Source organism: Brassica oleracea, chromosome C2, assembly GCF_000695525.1.
Source record: "Brassica oleracea var. oleracea cultivar TO1000 chromosome C2, BOL, whole genome shotgun sequence".
Classification (NCBI taxonomy): domain Eukaryota; kingdom Viridiplantae; phylum Streptophyta; class Magnoliopsida; order Brassicales; family Brassicaceae; genus Brassica; species Brassica oleracea.
In genome coordinates, this window is record NC_027749.1 from 27,845,417 (window position 1) to 27,865,040 (window position 19,624).

General features: G+C 28.1%; 1 protein-coding gene across 1 annotated transcript in view; it reads right to left on the reverse strand.

The window, feature by feature from the left end:
* Positions 1 to 1,290: 1,290 nt before the first annotated feature.
* The window catches only part of LOC106323904, a 21,555-nt gene continuing 3,221 nt past the window's right edge, over positions 1,291 to 19,624 (reverse strand). The window contains exon 3 of the mRNA XM_013761951.1: positions 1,291 to 1,380. Coding sequence (XP_013617405.1) covers positions 1,291 to 1,380 — 90 coding nt within the window. The remainder of the gene's footprint in view (positions 1,381 to 19,624) is intronic.

The following is a 19,624-nucleotide window of genomic DNA, read 5'->3' on the forward strand; positions in this document are numbered from 1 at the left end:
TTGTTGAATCCGCGTACGTTCCAGAAGAACCCAGCCATTAGTGTTGTTTACGGGAACCTCTTTTCTTGCCAGGGTCTTTACCCTTAGCATGATTCGAAGCAACCGTTAGAACCTTGTGTTTCAGCTTTGATTGTCGAGGTAGAATTTCCCTTCCCTGCCTTTCTTCTACTTCTTCCATCTCAGATTTGTCCTCCTCACTACTATCTTCTTCTATCTCTTTATCCGATTCCTCAAAATTCTCATCTTTTTCCTGAACATCCTCCCCTTCATCCTCCTTTGAGTTACCCAGAGCAGCAAATCTAGACATTGTAACTATGTGTAACGGCTTACACTGCAAACTCTTAGCACTTCGACTTGATTTTTCTGGAGTTACTTCTTTCCATCCTTCTACAATTTGACCTTCTTCAACCTCATTCTTCTCTTCCTCATTCCCTACACCGCTCTCATGTTTCTCATCCATACCTCCTTTAACTTGTATCTCTACAGAATCTGAACCATCCTCCTTGTTTTCTACACCATCTCTCTGCGTCTCCAACTGTTCCTCCTTCTTCTGACTACATGACTGTTTGTAGTGTCCCCATTTCCCACAAGTTGTGCATTTCGGAGGTAGCCATGGATAGTAGAACGTAACAGTAACTTCCTCACCCTGAATGTTGTAAGTCATCTCCTTCGGAAGTTCCTTAGACATGTCCGCTTTGATAAACACCTTCGTCTCTTCAAAGTTTGTGCAAGCAGTCGTTTCCGGATGCAATCGATCTGGCATTCCTACAACACTGGTGATAAAGCTTAGTCTATCCCATGAGTACATGCTCATAGGGACGTTTGTGAGATGCACCCACAATGGAAGAAGCTTCATTTTTGAGTCATCTTCTTTAGGATCCTATTTAGACACCACCATAGGAACCCCTGCAATATTCCACATCCATCTTCTTACAACTCTTTCACGCACAAGCTTGTTTGGAATATGGACTCGCATTGTTGTTGAATCCACTTCATACACATCCAGCTTCTGAGATCTATCACCAAACGCCCAGATCTTATTCAAAATAACATGAACCTTCGCTACATGCGGTGCCGTTTCCAAAAAGCTAGCAATCACGAAATCTTCCCAGAGCGGACTCCCTTTCTCAATAATCTCCGTCGGAACCTCAATCGATTGTTTCCCATCTGCTTCTGAAATCGCAAAATCGAACTTCTTCAAACTCTGATTTTTCTGAATCACTGCTGCGTAGGTTTGTTTAGAACTCCCCACCGGCGGCAGATCTGCTTTCTTCTCTGTCGAAATCATCACTACTGTCCGGTGACAGCGGTAATCGGAACCCTCGAGATCGTCTTTTTTATCGCCTTCAATATCGCCCCGTTTTTTTCTCTTTCAGTGCTCTGTAATTTCCAATACATAGATCTAGAGACCGAATACTTTATGTTATAGATGTTTACATTTTGTTTAACATCATTAATGTGTAGACTATATATAATATACACATCGATCTTTCTTTTTCTGTTAACAATGTCGGGAAACGTTTAGAAATCTTGATTTTTTTATAAAAGGAAAGAACAATCCATGCGATGAAATCAAGTACTTACAATGACCCATTAACTTTCTTATAAGCAGTAAGTAACAATTACAAAAACAAAAAAAAAATGGCGCAACTGGCTTATTTTTATGACATACTAACGAAAACAATGGAAGATAAAGTAATAATAAAGTATAAGATCAGTGGATAAAAAAAACTATTATGATGATAATTAACAAAATTGAATCTGGAAAGGGACCAGAGCCGAAAGTAAAAGGGGAATACGCTATAATGTCAACCCCATGCGAAACTAAAGAGGATCCAACAACTAAAAACTCTTTTCTTTCTACTCTTCTTTCTGTTCTTTAAATTATAATGATGTTTTGTCATTAAATTAAACACGTTTAAGTATATACATCGTATTCTTTTTTACTATAGTCAAATACAACATGTTATAATATTATTTCTTTTTAGAAACAATCTAGAATTTGTCTTACTAATGTTTGCCATTAACAACACATACATTTAACTTTTGTTAGTTAACATAAGTTTTCTTTTACTTAAACATCATTTGCTTTATATGGAGCTTCTATTTTAAGTTTAATCTCCTTCCATTCCTTACGCTTTTGTTCTCTACATAATTATATGTTGGTCATACAATGACAATAAGTAAAATAGTAAATTCTTCGTGTAAGAAATATATATATATATATATATATATATATATATATATATTACTATATTACTCAAAGCCGGTCCAAACATTTTCACAAATAACACTAACCCTAAGCCAAGATAAAAAATATGTACATATATAAGTAAAAAAATATATATCTCTATGATATTATCTGAGAGTCAGTTTCCTATATGTCGCTCTCACGTTAATTTTTTATAATAGTTAATTATGTTGATATCCTTAATTAATTAAAAGTATTATGTAATTGTCATTATCAATATTTATATTTGAGCTTTTGTTAATAATTTTATTTTATTTTCCATAAAATAGAAAAAGGAAAATATCTTATTTTATCAAATAAATTTTATTTTATAAATTTTCTATTTAATTTTTATTAATAAAATTTATTTTATTTTCTAAAGCTATTTGGAATGTTTTTATAAAGCATTATTTAGGTTAATTTTTTAAAAATAAGTAATATATGCATACTTGATTAATAAGTTTAATAACAAATAATTATATTAAAAAAAATATTGTGGATTTTTATACCCTCACCACATTTTAACGGTGAACCATGTATTTAGTCATGAAACGTTTATAATTTTGCGAACTCTTAGGAAACACACATTTATTATATTGTTAATTACAGAGGTACGCTTAATGAATTAAAATATTATATCTAATTTACATTATTAAAAATATTTAATAATTTATACCAATTTAATTTATATTTTAGTTTTTTTATATTTTTCCAAATAACATTTATAATAAAAAGGAACTATCCATATTAAAAATAGATTTACAAAATATGAGAAAACATATTTTATATAATATGGTTTTATAAAAAGGAAAGTTCACAAAATACAGTTTTGATGTTAAAAATAATCATCTCCATAAGAAATATAAAATATATTTTAAAGTTAAAAAAAATATTTATATCAGTCTATTTTAATAGATTATTACAAAAATTAATTTAAATAACATATACTAAAGTATCATTGATGAACTAAAAATATTTTATAATTGCTACTATTGAGATGTTTGTTCATTTTTTGCATAATTTATTTTTGTAACTTTGATATACATGTTTATCAAATTACATAAATAAAAATCTACAAACTTTAATCAAACCTAATATACCACAAAAATTCTATAAGGCTTAATAATTATTTTTGTTATTTTTAATATATATATATATATATATATATATATATAATATACCTATAATAAGAATACATAAACCAATATTAATTTATGGTTAAAATTATTTAGAATATTTTTTAATTAAATTTTTTTATATCTAAATTATAAAGTTACTTAGAATTTACAAAAAAAAAAAAGATAATGTTTTTAAATGTTGATATTCGTTCATGATTTTTCAAAACTTTATCGGTAATGTTCGTTTATAAAAGTTTTTACTTATCATCATTTCATTATTTCTACTATTTTTACAAATCCAAAAATATCAAACAATACAAAATAATTTAGGAAAGTATATATTCATGTTTTAGAATAAGAACTAAAGTAATGCATAAATAAAACTAATCAAACTTAGTTTAACTAGAATCAAAAGTAATTGTGTTTTCGATTTGAAGAAATTTGTATAACTTAATATAACCCACAAAATAAGTAACTTCAACAAACTAAAATTTTATTTCCAAAGTCAAAAGTCTAATTGCAAAAAAAAAAGTATAATCAAAATTTTAATATCTTTCAACAGAAAATACTATAGTTAAACTCGGCGAAGTAAATACAATTCAATATATCCAAATAATAAGCAAATCGATTAGATATCATATATCAAAATTATATATCTAACTAAAATAATATAATATTATTTAAAATTAATCATACATATATATTACAAAATAACTAGAAAAACAATTTGAATATCAATAATTTTATAATATATTTATTTTAAATATTTATATATGTGCATTAACATGGGAAAATCTGTTAGTATACACATAATGGAAAACAATTTCACGCAATTTTGTGTCCTGCTCGGCCGCTTATGTAGGCTTAGGCCACAGACCGTGCATGTGGACTTATTCCACGGACCGGGCATGTATATATATGCAGGTAGCTTCTATTAAACTATATATATTTATATATTTTTAGTTGCTAAAAGATTCTGCATGTGATGTACTTAAAGGCATCTCAAATCCATCACACCAAAATGAAAACTACATCATTTTAATGTAGCTTTAGCACTAAATTTTTTTTCTTCTCTAACCATAATACTAAAATTTAAATGAAAACTGTATTTTTTATTTTCATATTATTAAACTAAAAATTATGATAACTTAATATATATATATATAAGAAGTAAAATTTGTTATGTAATTATATTGAAAAAAATATATCACACATATAACAATATTAAAATAATAAATTAAAATAAAGTTTTTCAATATATGTAATATATTGATTTTATATATTTATTTTACTATTTTATTGGTATTTATTTTGTCACTAATAATTATTAAACTAATATTTTATTAATAAAATTAAGTGAATAGTGAATAGTGTGATATTGTGAACAGTAGTGCATGAAAAGTGTTTAACGTTGTGAACAGTAACACACCAAATTTGGTGTGGTGTTGTAGGTTTACACTAAAATAGTATGATTTTTGAAGCTAGATTGGAGAGTTTCTAGTGTAAAAACTATGCTAAAATGGTGTTTTGCAGTTTGGTTAGAGATGGTTTTAAATGTGCATCCCTGAAAAAAATATAGCTTAGTACTTAGGTTCTGAGTATATTTTAACAGAGATTAAACAAATGGTTCCTTTCTAAAACCGCATATAGGAGAAAATGCAAAGTAATAATAAGATACTTATCATTATAATTAATTTTATTCATATATAAGCATAATCACTCTTGCAAAGCCTTTCTGAAATAGAGGACGGTAAAGACAAAAAGAATAGAAGGGAAAGAGTCAAACATTGTGAGCAGCTAGTCCAAAAAGTAGTGGGACGATATGATTCAAAGCATGAGAAATATGTAACACATAAACTTATATATCGAACAAAGTAAAAATGATTAGAGAAAGAAACAAAACTGAATTGAAGGGAGAGAGAGAGAGAGAGAGGTTTTGGTTGCGCTCGTGAGCAATGATTGAAATTCAATCATAAATTTTACAGGTGGATGTGGGGAACCTCCATGCACCCCGTTCTTCACATCTTCACCTAAATTTCCATTTTTTGTTATTTGATTTAGACGGTACATGATTATGTAATATGTGTATCTAATCATGCAGTTATGTAAACCATATATAAGGGTTAAATGAGTAACATAGGAACGGATTAGCAGCTGAATTTTAATGTCAGTCTGCTAATTTTACTAATTTCCAGCATTCCAGTTTAGATTATATATATCACATCTACAGCATTTTCTTATTTTACAACGCTCAATTTATAAAGTAAAAAAATATGATATCCTATTCCATTTGGTATGACAGTATGCTATCACTATCGGTCATGCATGTATATGGGTTTTCAAATGTGAGACTTTGGAAATTTTATTAATCCATTTAGTTATAAAAGTATGCTTATGTTGAGTTATACATTTTTTTAGTATATGCATATAAGAAACTTTCTCTTATACCATCTCCAATGTATTTTCCTATTTTTTCATATAAAATAAAGGAACTCTATAATAGAGATGGATTTGTCTCCAATGTATTTATCTATTTCTTCCTCTAAAAATGAATATTCTTGATATATTCTTTTCTAATTTGACAAATAGTACCTTTTATTTATGAAAGTTGAAAACTAACCCAATTTAGTTTAACATTCATAAAATTATGATATTATTTACACTGAATATTTTTATAGAAAATATTATGTAAATAAAAAGTATGATTATATGTTTATATAAACAGTACATTTTCACTAAAAAAATATTTATTTTGGTTATAATTGTTACAGTAAAAATTTATTGGATCATTTTGTGAATAAAAAAGTATGTCTCTATTATAGAAGAATGTTATTTCTTTCTCTAAATATAGAGATGAAAATAGCAATTTCTATTTCAGAGGAAGAAATAGAATATGGTTGAAGTGATTTTACCTCTAAATGCTATCATTGAGACAAATATAAAAATTGGTTTGAGATGCTCTCACGCCGCAATAATAAAGAAAACAGCAAATATAATGGACACTTTATGCATTTCCAAAACGAATGCTGTTGTCTCATTTTTTGTCTTGCTAGGTAGAGGAATGGTTTAGTGTCCGAATGGAGGAGCGGGACAAATGCAGTTCTTCCGCACTGCATTTACCATTCACTCTTTTCTGTTTGTAAAAGCAGTTCAAGCGGGAGATCTGCATGCAGTTCAATATTTTTTGTCTTTTTGTGGAAAAAACAGGAGATCTGCATGCAGATCTCACCCGCCAACATTTGGTAGTGTTGATATGCTTTTTTTTTTTGGTTAATAAATAACTTTGTTACAACACATAACTTTAAAAATATATTTATCTAAATTTATGAATATAATATTTTTATTTTATTTACAACTTTAACAATACAAAATTATTATTTTCTACCTATTATTTTTTGTCATATAATTTTTAATTTTTTAAATAAGAAAATAAAAGAAGTATAAACATCTTATAAAACATTTACATGTATTTCAGGCGATACTATAACATCTAAGATATTTGTTTAGATATCTAAGTGTCATTTTTATTGTTTTAATATATGATATATAGTTTTTAAATGATTTTGTCATTCATAAGTTATAATAAATTATTTGATCGGTTTGATCTGGTTCTCTCCTGCATGATCCGCTTGATCTGCACTTGTCCTGCTTGATCTGCACTTGTCCTGCTTGATCTGCACTTGTCCTGCTTGATCTGCACTTGTCCTGCTTGATCTGCACTTGTCCTGCTTGATCTGCACTTGTCCTGCTTGATCTGCACTTGTCCTGCTTGATCTGCACTTGTCCTGCTTGATCTGCACTTGTCCTGCTTGATCTGCATGATCTGCTTGATCTGTCCCGCTTGAACTGCTTTTACCATTCGAAGCCTTAATGCATACGTGAGCGAGGCGAGTATCTAGTTTCAGGAAAGGGAAGTGTGTGATATGACAGAGATCGTAAAATAAATTTTTGCATTACTTTAAGGTATATTTGTCGGTCGAGAGATGCAAAAAAAAGAGAGTGAGATGCTTGGAATCAATCTACTCGAGAGAGGAAAAATAAAATTAAAGAAACGTACCTAACAAGTATGTATGATTGATTTTCTTACATTGATAGAGATAATGATGATCCTATCCTATTTTTTATTTGTTTGTATCCACCTCTATCTCTATGCTTGTTAACATAAATCTCAGTCAACAAAATTAGACTTTTGTGAAGTCATGTCGAATTTATGGATAGTTGAAAATATTTATTGAATCCAAGATCATTCAGAAGCTACGTGCTCGCTAGATCGCGTCATTATATACAAACCCAGTCGGCTAAATCATGTTATTTGTCTTTTTCGAAGTTAAGCAAACTCAGATTGCGGGTCTAAATTGTAACACGTCTTTTTTTTGGAATTGGTGAAATTCTCGTGGAAAAATAAAATGATGTTACATCATTGAAGAAATTGGCTGAAAATGAAATTTTCTTTTTAAGTATTGGTTTGCCATGCCTATAAGAAAACAATGAATTCGTGTTGCTAAAAGAGATGAAAACAATGAATTCGTGTTGCTAAAAGAGCTGAAAACATGAATTTGGAGATGTACTTGTGATTTTCAAATGTTTAGGTATTAATTGAATATTAATAGACTATACTAAACGAAAAATAAAAAATAGTTTAAAAAGTTTATAATAAATGGAAATTGTATCAAATATGTTTTTGGGAATTTTCTCAAATACACTGGAAATTAACAGCATCAACACTATACAAAATGATAAAATTTTGTTGTGTTAATTAAACATATGAGTCATAGTTGGAATGAAAGACGGTGACTTACAAAATCATTAGCCCATTATTTTTTGTTTTCAAGAGATTCAAGATTGACTGGCCCATAATTTATTATATTATAGATGAGGTATTCATGAAGATTCATACATAAATGATGATGTGTTATCTCGTTGGTTAAGTGATGTTTTTTTTTTTTTTTTTTTTTTTTTGATTAACCTGGAGGGACTTCCACCTCCAGGGGCCAACCCCTCGGTGCGAGGCGGACCATTTGGTACTATGGAGAATTAGATACCCCAATTGCCTGGCCAGCGGTTCGAACCCGGGTGCGTATTGAGGACGAAGCTCTCTCAACACCACCAGGCCAACCCCGCTGGTTAGTTGGTTAAGTGATGTTTCTTGCTACTTTTTTATTTTGATTTAGCAAAACAAATATATAAATTTAGTTTGTGTCGATGAATGTTCATTTTCATTTTCAGCTCTTTTTGTTTATTTTAGTAAACTTGAGATATATGTAATGTAATGTGTATTTTTATTTCTTTTTAATTTTTGTTAATTTTGTTGTGAAAGTCTTAGTTTTTTATATTTGGATATTAGTTGGATATTAAAAACTAGTAAAAGTATTAAAAATAAAACCATGGATTGGATATTTTATAACAAATTTGATTATGTCATGTGTTTTTATTAAAAATCTAAATAAAATAAAAAGTGTTCACCGATTTTATTTAATGAATGAACGTCATTAGTTTAGTAAGATTTTATAATGCTTTTGAAATATTCAGGTTAAAAAAAGATTTTTAAATATTTGGCATTAAATAGAATAAAATATTGAATATTAAATGAAATTAAATATTTTAGATACTTTTAGGGTAAAAAACAAGTTGTTCTTTAGAATATTTATTTTCCTCTAAATTATGATTTGGCAAAAAAAAAGATTTGACTTTTCATGGGAGAGTAGTGGTGGTGGGTTTAAGGAGAGAAGTGAGGTCAGATCAATCAAAACGGGTTGTAAACACCATATGCTAAAGCAAACGGTTGGTGAGAGCATTTATATCACAGCCCTCTCTTGTATAGTTGTATCATACAACTTTCATTTTCACACGTGTGACTTCATTTCCACACGAGTGATATGCCACGTGTCACTATCCCTATCTCGCATGCCACATTACGGCAATCATTGGGGCACCGTTACGTCCCTCGCACCCGCACGAGTGCTTCCTAACCTTCTTTTAATATTCTTTTCCTGTTTTCTTATTGTTTTTTCTTTTTTTTTTTGCATAAAAGGCTATCTTATTGTTTTTTCTAACAACTGTTTTATTTGTTTTTCACAATAATTTGAAAACCCACACTCAGCCAAAAATAATGAAACAATGATATCATCCAAATCGATTATGATATCCTATCTGGTTTTAATATATGGAAAGCACAAATAAATATATAATTAGTTCAAAAGCAGTAGCACAAATTGTAATATTCTACATAATAAGGTAGCTAAATTTAAAGTGTACTTTTTTTAATAGAGAAGAAGTGGTTAAATTTTAGCTGTGCGTTTTTTCACCAAAAATCAGTTTAATATAATTATTTATACAAAATTGAAAAACTGATTTTCGCTGGCATGTTGAACCAAAAGGTTAAACCACAACATGCTGGAGACCTTAATACCTGTATTTTGAATATATAGCAACTCTCATACCTATAAAAAAAAATTATTTCTAAAATGTAAATATCATTACAAAAATGAAATTGGAATTTTATAAGATGTAATTGCCAAAATGTTAGACCTTTAAACTTTCGTTCCATGAAAAAAAGTAGAAACATATAAATAAAAACAATCAATAATTTATCTATTTTACTTGAGAGGGAACATGATTAATAGTAACCATACAATTTAAAAAAAAAACGAATAAAAGGTTGAACTGAGCTAGATAAGAAAAAGAGACTTGAAGATAAGCGAAGAAGGTATACAACACTAATAAGAAACTGATTTATTCGACTACATGAATAACTCGTCATTCTTCAGAATAGCATAAATAAACCCGTTCGTTGACAAAAAAAAAAGTTGACAAAAAAAAAACCCTTTCAAGAATTTTTCCCTAAATTTGAGCAGGGACAATGATATGAATTAAGTTCCGGCAAAAGCAAACGAGAGGACAACACTAACTACAAAATTTAATTCTAACTTTTTTGGGTCAAAATTTAATTCGAACTTTATTATAAAAAATACCGCAAGAAGGTATTAACTGCAAACCTCTTTAAAAAAAAAAAAAAAAAAAAGAGCACTGAGCGCTATCGTGTACGAAAAGATTGACCCAATGTTTTTTTTGGTAACTTGCATATGGTATTGGTATGACAAAGAAAAATTCGTAAAACTAAAAATTGTTGGCTGTATATAAGTTAATAGTTTGTCATTAAAATTTTAGTAAACAATGCAAGTTTTTATTGGTAACAGATGCAAATGTTGGTTGGTAAACAGTGTAAATTTGATTGGTAAAAGGCGGATTAGAAAAAAGGATTGCACCAGATAATAATAATAATAATAATAATAATAATAATAATAATAATAATAATAATAATCATCTTATATATAAAAGATTATAGTATTTGCTTTCTCGCTTGTAGAGAAAATACAAAATAAGGAGAAAAAGTCATGTGAAATTGGGAGAAAGCTGGTGGACAAGCAAATGCACGTGAAGTGCAATAATGCGAACACATGGACGTGCCCAAAGTATCCCCCATTATCATTCTCTTCCATATTTCCAAACAGTGTATATATATATCTGATAGGTCGACAAAATAATATTTCTATATTAATTTAACATGATTACCAAAAAAATATATATATTTCAATATTTGGTAATATTCGAATTCATCCGTTATGATAAAGGTTTCTATACTATACAAATATTACCGAGAGATACAACAAACATATGCATATAGTTACATTCTATGCATATAGTTGCATTCCCGTATATGAGAAATAGTGAACGCTAGTTGCAGAGCCGTGCTTCTCATGTAAATAAAAGGGGCATTTGCCTAAAACCACAAAAAATGAAAAAATAGAAAGCCACATTTTCCAAAATTTAGGTTTATTTTAATTCAATGTACTTAATAATTCTTTTTTTTTGCTACGGAAGCCGATTTTTATTTAAATGGTGGTCATATATTTTCCACAAAATTGTTAGTTAACCAAATTATACGAATGTTATCATCGATTTTGATTTATAGAAAATGATCATCTTTTTTGATATCAAATATATCTTAAAAAAATTTAGCATTTTACCAATTTTTTTTTAAACTCTATAATCAATTTTGGTATAAATATTATATTATAACTTATAAATAAAGGTTCCATTTTAAAAATTTACCTTAAGATTTTTTAATGTACGGCAGTGGCAAAATTAACCAATTCCCTCTATTTGATAGGTATTTTTTTCTGAAAAAAAAATTATAAGTTACAAGTCAAGATGGCTCGGAAAAAAGATACCATGATCTATGCAGATATATACGTGTTAGTATATTCACATGTACGCATATATTAGTGAACAAACGTAAATACAATTTATAAATACATGGAAATTTAGACCAAAAAAAATAAATACATGGAAATAGTTAGTGGTTAAAATTCGTAACCGCATACATAGAAGCTTTTGATTTTGGTCATGTTGGTGTGGTCGTTGGATATTGGTTTAGGATTAGGATGAATGTTTGATCAGCTACAGGATTTAGTTACGTTGCATTGACAACGACCAGTCTGTAAATAGAATTTGGTCGAGCTTTGGTTAGAGAATATTGTTTTATGCCGGATCATAATTACATCTTACATGCATCATTTCTTTCGTAGTTTACTAATTAATTTATCTAAAGTTTTGATTCCAAATTTCTTGATTATTAAAATATACAAACGTAGAGTGAATATCAATTTTCGATCAGTCCAATCATGATTATGATTCTTGTGCTAATCCAGCAAATTTAAAAGGCAAGAAAAACGTACATATTATTAACAAGAGTATTAAAAAGCAAAAATAATAAAACAGAAAGAGTAGTGACCCATGGAGTATGTGAATAATTATCAAGGAGAATAAGAGGTGACAACCAAAAGGGTGTGGAATAATGGTCCCTGCCAGCTTTCTCTCACAATCAATATCGACCCTATTTGGATTTTCTAAATATTCGTCAAAATTTGGGGTGACGATCTTTTTGGGTCTAAAATAACGATATTGAAAAATATTTACAATAGAATACTACTACCTCCGTTTCTAAAAATAAGATGTTTTAGATTTTTTTCTTATTTCATGAAAATAGATTTTCTATATTGTTAAACTACTTTTTTATACTTTTGAGGAACATTAATTGGGAATATTTGAATTGATTAAATTTTATTGGTGAAAAATTATTGGAAAGTGTATAATAAAGTAAAAAATAAATTAAATTATAAACATTTATTAAATTTTTAATAAGCATGCATACTCTATAAAATCTTACTTCAGGAACAGAGGGAGTAGTTGATATAATTATGACTTCCCAACTTCTGGTTGTTTTCATGTCTTAATTTGTTGAAAATTTAGTTTATCTTTTTTTTTATTTTGATTATGTGAAATTGATTTGTATTTGGAAAATATGATGATTCACATAAAATCACAAAGATGTTTAATATAATATTAGAAAGTATTTCTAAAATCTTAAAAGTGTATATTTATAAATCTAAAATATAATATTACAGTATTTAACTATTGATAATGAATGTTATTAGTTTAAAAACTGACTAATATATAATATACAAATATATATTTAATTCTGTTACATAAAAATTTGGTTTAAACAGTAATTTTTAATAAGTGAATTATGTATTGTTATATTTAAAAACTAATTAATATTTAATAATTAATAATAAGTCTAATCAATTATAAGAATATACATACGATGTTTGCATATGACTTGTAAGACATCTTATAAAATAGAGAGAGAACAAGTATATTAGTATAAAATAAGAGAAAGAGAGTATCAAATAAAAAGAATTAGCTAAAAATCCAGATTAACTTATCAGATTCAGTCGTCAGGTAACATCTAGATTGAGAAGTGCAAATGTGAGTTACATAGCATACCTCTCAGCATGATATACTATTGTCGTGTGATGTAGTAAATAAATTTAAGCAATGTACACTCGTGGTAATAATGATGGAACCGTATATTGCAATCTCTTCAATCTCATTCTTTTTTTTGTCAGTAAAAAAATCACTTTTTGTCGTTTGTTGATTTTTTTCTCTTTGATTCCATTCAATGATCTCTAAAATGCATAGATCTTTTGGGTTACAGTTTCGAAGACCTCTACAACCGTGTGGTTATCTGCAACTATTAAATTCCTTTCTTTAATGCATCTTTAACATAGTTAATGTTAGTTGGAATTTATTAAGAGGGGACTTTTAATGTGTAACACTTTTACCGTATTTTTATTAGAAATGTGGTAGTTTTTTTTTTGAAAGAAAATGTGATAGTTCAAAATACATTTCTAGATGTACAGTTTCATCTTCCGATTCCTGTACAAATTGTAACTATGACAAAACTTTGGGCATATATTGCAATGCCTGAAGGCCATGAGTTACGCTCCGAACCTGGTCTTCCTTCTATCCGTCCCCGTGAAAATGATCTATTTATATTTGAAGTACAATTGCTGCCAGAATGACGACCTCTACAAGACTACAACTGTGATAGTCAATTCTTTCTGCAAATAATAAATTTGTATTCAATGCTAGTGTTATTTATATAAAGAAACCGCTGAGTTTATTAAATTTTTATTTAGGTAGTACAAATATTCAATTTTATTCAAGGGCATATTATGTAAAGTAGTTTAAGATCTCGTCTTTGCGCGGGATAAACATTTTGTATACAAATTATTTTTACGTATTATTATTTTTAATGATTTTTACATATTATGAAACAAATTATGAAATATATATATTAAATAATTTTTAAATAATTAATTTTAAGTATATAATTAAATTGACACAAACACATAAATTGAATAAATCACTTTTGTTTATTTACAATATTTTTTGGGTTAATAATTTAAACAATTATTTTTTCTATTTTGAATTGTATTTAATTAAATTTAAATAATATTAACATAGATATATAATACTCTTTATGTTTCATTATAAGTGTCGTTTGAGACTTTTGCACACAGATTAAGAAATCATTTAATTTTGCATGTTTTCTATTTAAAAACATCATTTCTCATACACCTACCCATATTTTAACCAATAGAAAAAAAACTGCAGAATAAAGTTAATAAATTTGGTATTGAAATGCTAAAACAACACTTATTTTGCAACAAAAAATATTCTCTACAACGACACTGAATATGAAACGGAGAGAGTATATTTTTAGTAAGATTATCTATTAAATGAAACTTCATAATCATAATATTTATAATCGTTTGAATCCCTTAAATAAAGTTTTTAAACCACTAATAATAAAACTTTTAGTGTGAGATTTTTAATATTTTAATAACTTATAATCTTCCTCGATAATTCAAGGGGAGTTTTTATGTTTACCATTTTTTGGTACCATTATTTATGTTTATCACCAGTAAAGATACATTTTCCAAAATATCTTCTTCATTAAAAGAAAAAAACTATTATATCCTTGTTCTCTATATATTTATAATAAATAATTATTTAAATAAATATTTTTTTATGTTTTTGTATTATATTTTCTCAAATTCATACTTTTTTATACATTTTTATCATTTTTATAATTTTTCCGAATTTTATTTTTTATTTTTAAAATTTCTTTTTGAAAATCGAAATTTTTTAAGAAACTATTTAAAAAAAAATTGTTTATATTTTTAATTATTTATTTATATATTTATTGGAATTCTAAATTTCAAATTCCAAAATCTCTACCCAACTCTAACCCTAAGTCTAGATTAGTTAACCCTATGGTTATAAATGTTTGTTTTCCTCTTTAAAAATGAAAGTAAAAGTGGTTAGTGTAAAAAAGAATAATGGTATTATGAATGTAATATTTTTGGCAATTTCCCAAAATTCAATGCAAAATTTTAAATTTAAATATTTATGCATTTTTTATATGGTACATAGTTATATATATATATATATATATTAATATGAATATATATTAAATGTGATTTTTACACATATGATTTTATGATCATTTGTATCTTATTATAAAAAAATTTAAATCACTGATCACAAAATTTTCAATATGAGACTTTTAAGTTTTAACAGTTTTCGTAATTTATAGTAATTTTTAAAATTTCAAAATATAACTTATACGAAATATAGAAATATTTATTATATGGCTAATATGATTGTTTAATTTATTTTTATAATATAACATTAAACAAAAATAATGGAGAATATGTAAACTGTTATCAAATCTTTATTATTAAAATTATTAATTATCAAACATATATATTTTATTCATTTTTGGTAATTCCGTAGGTTTTATTTAACTAATTTTAGATTGTTAATTAATTTAAGGTTAGTTTAATGAGAAGTATATAATTTTTAACCAAGTGGTATTGGCCTAGTGGTAAAGGAGTTCCAGCTGGAGCTTCCGCCCTGAGTTCGATTCCTCTTGGCCACCCATAGACGCCTTAAGTGGCAAGAAAACCCGAATTTCTATGGACCTCTTGGTGATTAGTTATTGAGCCTAGAAAGCCTTTGGAATCACATCAAAGTTATAAAAAAAGTATATAATATATGTTTATTCGACCAACATATTTTTCTATGGATTTTAAAAAGCATTGGAGTAATGACACGTGTCATAGTTAATATGTTGTAATGCTTGTCTTTTAATATATAGGAAATTTCATATATACTTATATTTATATATTGTTTATTTTATCTTTCGTTTAATATTTTAAATAAAGAGATTTGCTAAAAATGACATAAACTTGAATTTGAATGAAAATCTATATCCCACATCCCTATTTCTTCTTTTCCAAGAAGTGGTCTTATTCTGTGTCCTGTGCTAGGAAGCATTACTCCTCTTTTCATTCCAAATTAAAGAATACGAATAGACCAAGGGCGAACACTCATCGTTTAAGGCATGGACTACCAGGGTATCTAATCCCGTTCGCTCCCCATGCTTTCCCAAATTCAATTAAATGCAAAAATAATCTATAAAAATAGTAAAAAATACAACTATTTTATATGATCAAACAAAAAATATGTAAACACTTTTACGATATAATCATCGGAAGTCTTTTATAAACAATAAAGTCTTATGCCAAAAGACCTCTCGAGAAGTCTACTCATTTATTTAATCCTAAAACTTATTTATAAATTTATGAAAAAAACTTGTTGATGAAAACTGAATTAAAATCATGCAAACATAAAATTTAATAAATTTTTTTTTTCACATAAATAAACGAATATAGCTTGTAAGTCATCATTATCCATTAGTTAGGGTTTGATAACATATGTTCAAGTAATCTTGTTATTCTTAGGATTATATATTTGGAACCTTGAATATTGTTTTAAAAATTAAACTTTGACATAAGTGTTTATTTTTGTTTATATTAAATTTATAAATTAATTTTATGTTTGATGAAGTCTTTGATACTATTAGCTAAAATATTTAACTTTAGGGTTTAGAGATATAATCATTATATAAAAGTCTTCTTTGCGAAATCGATCTGAAAAATTCAAATATCATTCTTAGATCCGGTGAGATTCATGCTTAGTTTCTCCAAACACACTAAGTTTATTAACTAATGTTATCCACTCATTCTTGATCAAGAATCATAAATTTGAATAATTCTAATAAACTTATAAATTTTGAAATAAAAAGTCAGAATTTTTGAAATAAAAAGTCGGAGTTTTGGAATGATATCAGAGATAAAATGAATGAGAAATGATTTGTGATTGTAAGAAATGTGATATATAGATGTAGATGTCAATTTTATATGCATATAGAGTTTAATTTTAGTTGTTAATGGTGGCTGATGTATTGATGACGATGACAATTTAGTAAATACGTAACAAAGATGAGGATGTATTATTATAGAATGCTGAATACTTCATTATACAAAATGATTTACAATATATAGACAGTGTGTCTTAGGGTTTAGACAATCGTTAATTACAATTATGTCCCTTAATCTATAATATCCTTATACCCTCCCTCAAGACGGAGGCAGTTCTTTGACACCAATTTTGCTTTTTTGGTTCAGTGAATCACGGTAAGTAATGGATTTGTAAGTTAATCAGCGAGCTGATCTTTAGTTTCACATGTTTTACACTCATTGCTCCAACTTGAATGTTTCCTCGAACGAAGTGGTAGTCAAGAGCAACATGTTTCATCCGAGAATGGAAGACCGGATTTGCACAGAGATAGGTTGCTCCAAAGTTATCACAGTAGATGACTGGTGAGTGAGGAGTTTGATACCGATTTCAAGAGGAGTGAGCAGATCCATCCAAGTTATGAGGCAGTGTTAGCCACAGCTCGATACTCTTCTTCAGTCGATGATCTTGCGACGTTACATTGTTTTAGCGAAGACCATGAGATGGGGCTGCCACCAATGTAGATTACATAAGCATTGGTGGAGATGTAATGATTAGCATCACCTGCCCGATCTGCATCTGAAAAGGCATGGACTGTGAGTGGTGTGGTGGAGCTCAAGAAAATACCATAAGAGGTTATGCCTGCAAGATATCGCAAGGCTCGCTTCAAGGCTTGCCAATGAAGATTGGTTGGTCGATGCATATATTGTGAGAGCCTGTTGACCGCAAACGCTATGTCTGGCCGCGTGAGAGAGAGGTGCTGAAGACTCCCTAGTCTGAGCCTGGATTTTTCATGTGATCTTAAACATATAAATACGTTAGATGTAAACAAAAAAGTAAAAGAGGAAAATAAATATTGCTAAAAGACTTAACTTCCATCGATGAAATTAATACTCAGTGAAAACATTAGATATGAATAAGAAAGAATCGTATGAAAAAGACATCAAAACAACAACAAGAACAACCATCTTCGGTTCTATTTGATCTGATTATAAGTGTTAGTGTAATATATAGATTTGTGAAATAGTTATCTCTTCATGTAATTTTTTAAAAGTTTTTGTTGTTGTTAAGTTTGTTTTGTATTGTTGTTGTCTAAATATAGTTTTAAAATATTTTGAATCTTATTTTAAAATTTTATTTAATTTTATGTGTAAAACTTAAATTTTTAAAAATTTAAAATTTTTATGAGATATAATTTTTTTAAGGATTAATACGATAAACGAGAAATATTTAAGAATTATAAATGTGATGTGTAATTGTAGGGACCAAAATGCAAACAAAAGTATGAAACTTCAAATTTGAAGTTTTGAATAGTGAAACTTCAAATATAGAGTTTCACTACTCAAAAATTTGAAGTTTTGAAATTTCTTTTTGGAGACCAAAAAACTTCATATTTGAAGTTATAGAATGTCTTTTGGAGATGCTCTAATTGTATACTTCAACTATAATTTATATATATATATATATATATATATATATATATATATTTTATAACCGTAATGTGATCCCAAAAGCTTTATATGCTCAAAGACTAATCACTACGAGACCCGCAAGATCCGCGTTTTCTTACCACTTAAGGCACTCCAGATGGTCAACGGGAATCAAACCTAGAGCGGTACTCACAGCTGTGAGCCCTTTACCACTAGGCCAAGACCACTTGGTTTTCTTTTATCTACTATGAAAATAAATAAAACCAAAGATGAGTAGGATTAATACATGAAAGATATAAACTGAATTACATATTCTTAATCTTGATCTTAATAGTAAACCCGTTATCATAGTAATTAATATATCACGTAGCGATTCAGAATATAAACTTGTTATTTTCTCAGAAAAAAAAAAAGTTTTAGGTAAACGAATGTTTTGTGCCTGTTGAGGGAAAAAAGACAATGCCAAAAGTCTACGGGTTTGACTGTCCAGTTCGGTAATAATCTAATAACTCTGTCTTTGACCGCACGCTCGTGGAAGGGGTCCTTCTGTCATTTTCATTGTTCTACCCCTGCTCGTGAAGTCCTTCCTTTCCAAATTTCTTAGGGTATTTCTGGAATTCTGAATTTTAACCGATTGAGACACCGTACCGGACTCCTAGGATTCTGCTGAGCATTTATCAAAACTGTTCTTTTTTAATATTAGCACGAATGGTTATTAATTAAAAATCTCAGATTTGATAGATATAATCAACGTAATTTTATATTAGCACGAATGGTCTTTTTTATACTATCTCTAGTGTACGGTTACGTTCATTCTTTGGAGCTATACAAATATATATTTCTCTCTTATTTCTACCACAGTGAAATCAAGATTCGTACTCTAGTGTATGTTGAAATCGAATGCATCTTTAATCATATAAAATAGCTGTTAAACTATTTTCGCATGGCAGCTTTCTGCTACTTTTTAGTATAATAAATAAAGGATTTAAAGCATAACGAGGCAACAAAAGCAATGAATTTGGAGAACAAAAGCCAGGAAGCTCATTGGTTAGGTTAGCTTTTTTTTTTTTTTT